We start from the raw sequence: 5,000 nt of genomic DNA on the forward strand, positions 1-5,000 counted from the left end.
TTGTCCGTTAGCTTTACTGTTAGCTTTACTGTGTCCGTCAGCTTTACTTTGTCCGTTAGCTCTACTATTAGTTTTATTGTTAGCTTTACTTTGTCCGTTTAGCTTTACCGGTAGCTTTACTGTGTCCGTTAGCTTTACTGTTAGCTTTACTTTGTCCATTAGCTTTACTGTTAGCTTTACTTTGTCCGTTAGCTTTACTGTTAGCTTTACTGTGTCCGTCAGCTTTACTTTGTCCGTTAGCTTTACTGTTAGCTTTACTTTGTCCGTTAGCTTTACTGTTAGCTTTACTGTGTCCGTCAGCTTTACTTTGTCCGTTAGCTCTACTATTAGTTTTATTGTTAGCTTTACTTTGTCCGTTTAGCTTTACCGGTAGCTTTACTGTGTCCGTTAGCTTTACTGTTAGTTTTACTTTGTCCATTAGTTTTACTGTTAGCTTTACTTTGTCCATTAGCTTTACTGTTAGCTTTACTTTGTCCATTAGCTTTACTGTTAGCTTTACTTTGTCCGTTAGCTTTACTTTGTCCGTTAGCTTTACTGTTAGCTTTACTGTGTCTGTTAGCTTTGTCCATTAGCTTTACTGTGTTTGTCATTCCGTTTGCTAGCCATGTTGGGCGTTATCTGATTGTTGACGTGTTATTGTGTGTTCCCAGGTCAGTCGTCTCAGCAGAGTTCGGTGCCGGACTACACCGCAGCGCTAGCAGAATATTACAGAACGCAGCCCTACCTGTGGAACGCCGCCCAGATACAGGTAGGTTCAATACCTGCTGACCAACAGTCAACAATGGTTGTTTTTAGCTAAACAGACTTTATTGGTTGCTGTCCAACTGAATTAATCCCACTATTTTATCCAAATGTTGGCTTTTGTTCAGGTATTTTTAAAGAAAGGTTGTTAATTGTTGTTAAACATGGTGTGTCTGTGATGTCACTTCCTGTCCCCGCAGGATCACTAGAGGCTCCTCCCTCACCGGCGAAGGCCTCCGATTGGTCGTCAACGGCAAACCGAATCGGGGTTTCCTAGCATCGCTCTGCCGCTTCCTCCTCCTTCCTTTTGTAGAGAAAACTAAGGATTAACTGAAAAATCACGAACTCTCTTCTTTTCTGTTTTTTAACTTTACAAAGTCGAAATATTTTGTCGGGCAGATTTTTTGGGACTAGCCTCCGGTCTCTCGCTCTCCACGGTGTAGGCCTGGTTTTTCTTTTTGTTTTATTTTTTATCAAACTTAAAGATGTATCAGTGTGGCTTCGAACAAAAAAATCCAGTATAATCTATATTTTGTCTAGTTTTATTTTCCACTAAGACAACGGTATGAGGCTTAGCAGTCTTGAGTAAGAAATTTTTGTTTATGATAATGTTTTTAAGCATGCGTCAGATTGTGTGTGTGTTGACTCTCAGTTATTTTTTTTTTATTTTGGCATAGAAATATTTTAATAGCGTCGGATGGAAATCTAATGTTTTACCGTCAGTTATTTTTTGTACTAAATTTGTGCTCGCTGGGTCTGTTCTCTAATTTTACCTGTTTAGTCACCATCTTGGAGGTGCAATGACGCGTTTATTGTTTGGTTTGATGATAGTTCTTATTCCTGTATCTCTATAGTGATTCTTTAGTTTTTATGATGTGATGATGAATAAATGACGATCTATATTGCGTTGTCTAAAGCCAGATCTCTCTGTGGTCGAGCAGTTTGTGTCCTGATCTCCCGCCGACACCACGTGCCCTCATTTAAACATGGGGAGAATTACTATTTTCTTACAAAGTGAAACTTTATTATTGTTGTTGTAACTTGGCTCCGTATTTCTAGTTTGTCGATTTGTTTGTAGACGAAGTGTCAGGAGCTGATCAATGAAGTTATCGATTCTATTAGCTTGTGCGTTAGCTAAACGGGCGAGCTAGCTTGTTAGCAACGAGATGTGCGTTACCTCAACTGTGTGTTGGCTGAGTGCATGTGGTGGATTAGCTGTTTCTGTTAGCTGTTTTATTCGCTCATTTTGTTCCTCAGTGAAAACGTGTCAGATTTCACTTTTTTCTTGTAAGTTAGATTGTACTGAACGTGTGCGTTACGATTTTTCGTTGGAAGAAAGCGGAGACTAAAATCTTTCTGTTTGTTCATGTGTTCGTTTCGGCTAACCCACGACACATCTCAAATACCAGAGTTATTAGTACATAACGCTCTTGTCACTCAGGAAATATTTTAAATTTCATCCATTTTGATAACAACTTGCAGAACTAGCAAAGACTCCAAAGAACCTTCATCAGAATTACGTAAAACCCCAAATACACTCATAACATCCATTCATCCACTTAAAAAGAAGCTAGTTGTAGCCGCTAACAAACTGCCAGAACAATGAAAAACTATTACAATTGACTAATTTAGGCCAATTTATATAATACCAATCGATAGCTAGCTAACGAAGCAACATGTCTCAGCTTTTCCAAACTTTAATTTGTTAGTGCGCTGGCAATATAACAATAGCTAATTTATTCCCATGAGCTAACTGTGCATAGATGTGTGTTAGCTATACTGTGTTGTCTGTTAGCTCCAAAAAACCTTTGCTGGCATTTACTTCCTAAAAAAAAAAAAAGAAAAATCCACTTTGCTACCTAAAAAGAAGCTATTACAACCTGCCAACAAAATGCCGAATGAATTTGAAACAATTAAAATCCTTTATATCCACTTGTGTACGTCAGTTACCTGGCTAGCTAAGGGAGCAAGATCTTTGAACAATGTCTTAGTGTTTCAAAATCTCCCTAAATTAGCCGAATGTTTGTTAGCTAGTAAGCTAGCATATGACATCCAACCTGCTACCTAAAAAGAAGCTAATCCAACCTGCCAACAAACTGCCGGAACAAAACAATTATATCCATTTATATACGTTAGTGACCGGGCTAGCTAAGGGAGCAACATCTTTGAATAATGTGTCAGCGTTCCAAAATCTCCCTGAATTAGCCGAATGTTTGTTAGCTAGTTTTTTAGCATTTTAAGCTAGTCATATGCTAGCTGGACTTCATGAGCAAAACTGTGTGTGTTGTAGTTTAATGGTGCTGTATGTTTGTTAGCTTAACTGTGTGAACGTTGTTAGCCAAAGGTTGTGTGTGTGTGTGTGTGTGTGTGTGTGTGTGAGCTGTTTGTTGTGTGTCCTTAAGGCTGGGTTGTGTCTCTCAAACGTTATTTCGGATATTTTAAAATCATGTATAAACGCAAAGTATTTTTTTGTTCAGAGTTTCAGGTTTAACCCATAATGCCTCCTTTAGCATACCTTCGTAGAGGGGTGATTCCAGCCTTTAGCCTTGTGTGTGTTAGCAGTGTGTGTGTTAGCAGTGTGTATTTGTGTGTCGGACCACAGAGAGGTTTGTCTTGCGTTGAGGGAGATCTGGCGTCTGTTGAGTTTTGAATCGGTGGTTCTGCTTCTTGTATGTGTGACGATGATGATAATAATAATAATGACGACGATAATAATGCGTTCTCCTGTGCAGGGGGTCTATTTAAATCTCCAGTTTTGAATATTCAGTTTGTCGATAAGATAATATGGTTTGTGTAAATGTTCCACTCTGGCGGGTGCTCTCCAGATTAAAAAATGTACTTTGTTATCCTGTTAAAACAATGATATTGTTTAATTCACGTGTTGTGTCTAACCGATTTTGCAAAGAGAAGCTGAGTGTGTTATTTTCTCAAGACTGCTAGGCTAACTGTCTCTATCTCTTCTTCTGTCTGTCTGCGTCTCAACGGACGTCGCCACGCTTTAAAAAAAGCTGCCCGGACTTTTTATTTGTCTGTAATCGGACCATGTGAGCGTTATCGTGGTGTTGAGCGCTCCCGCAGCCCGTTGGCGTGGCGACTCCGAGGCGAGGAGAGCTGTAGTGACGGCGGCTCGTTGTCCAGCCTCAGATCAAGGCTTCGGGTCTGAATCTGATCCCGGCTGAGCCCCCAAAAATCCCGAGACTGGCTATAAAATCGCCGTCTCTCCGGTTTTAGATCTTCCTCGCCCCCACCCCTCGTCCTGAAGGGGTGACTGGGAGCTTTTTTGGTTTCTTGGTTTCTGTTGTTTTTCTAATGGACAAACGTCCTAACTGTAACCTGCAGATTTTTCTATTAGATTCTATTGACAGATAGAGTTGTATGAACCCGAGCCACGGGACTGTCGGTGGCCGAGGGAGAGGAAGATGGATGATGATGATGATGATGTTGATGATTAACATGAGGGCTAATAAACAGGCTCGTTCTTTCTGACTCGTGTCTTTATCTCTGTCTGATGCACTACACAAACCAGGGGGAACTAACGGCCAACACAATGTCCTCATAAAAGCTTCTTCTGCATTAGTGAGCCTGAAGATCAATCATTTTAATATCTTGAGATCACTATATCCGATTAGTTTATATTTTATTAATCAAATTGGAATATTGCTTTGTACTTGCAGCAAAAAAATAAGAAATGCACAATCAATGTTTATTTATAGCCCAATATCACAAATGTTACATTTGTCTCAGTGGACTTTTACAGTTTGTACAGAATATCAGTATGACAATACGACACCCTCTGTCCTCAGAGCCTCTGTCCTCAGACCCTCTGTCCTTAGACCCTCTGTCCTCAGAGCCTCTGTCCTCAGACCCTCTGTCCTTAGACCCTCTGTCCTCAGACCCTCTGTCCTTAGACCCTCTGTCCTCAGAGCCTCTGTCATTAGACCCTCTGTCCTCAGACCCTCTGTCATTAGACCCTCTATCCTCAGACCCTCTGTCCTTAGACCCTCTGTCCTCAGAGCCTCTGTCCTCAGAGCCTCTGTCATTAGACCCTCTATCCTCAGAGCCTCTGTCCTTTGACCCTCTGTCCTCAGACCCTCTGTCCTCAGACCCTCTGTCCTCAGAGCCTCTGTCCTTAGACCCTCTGTCCTCAGAGCCTCTGTCCTCAGAGCCTCTGTCATTAGACCCTCTATCCTCAGACCCTCTGTCCTTAGACCCTCTGTCCTCAGACCCTCTGTCCTCAGACCCCCTGTCCTTAGACCCTC

General features: G+C 41.3%; 1 protein-coding gene across 1 annotated transcript in view; it reads left to right on the forward strand.

Moving 5' to 3' along the window:
* Nucleotides 1–4,227, forward strand: part of LOC117444468 (far upstream element-binding protein 3-like) — a gene marked incomplete at its 5' end in the record, with an annotated part of 25,956 nt that extends 21,729 nt beyond the window's left edge. Inside the window, 2 exons of the mRNA XM_034080018.1 lie at nt 651–748; nt 942–4,227. Coding sequence (XP_033935909.1) covers nt 651–748; nt 942–950 — 107 coding nt within the window. The remainder of the gene's footprint in view (nt 1–650; nt 749–941) is intronic.
* Between the last annotated feature and the right edge of the window lie 773 nt (nt 4,228–5,000).

This window comes from Pseudochaenichthys georgianus, unplaced genomic scaffold (genome assembly GCF_902827115.2).
Source record: "Pseudochaenichthys georgianus unplaced genomic scaffold, fPseGeo1.2 scaffold_820_arrow_ctg1, whole genome shotgun sequence".
Taxonomy (NCBI): domain Eukaryota; kingdom Metazoa; phylum Chordata; class Actinopteri; order Perciformes; family Channichthyidae; genus Pseudochaenichthys; species Pseudochaenichthys georgianus.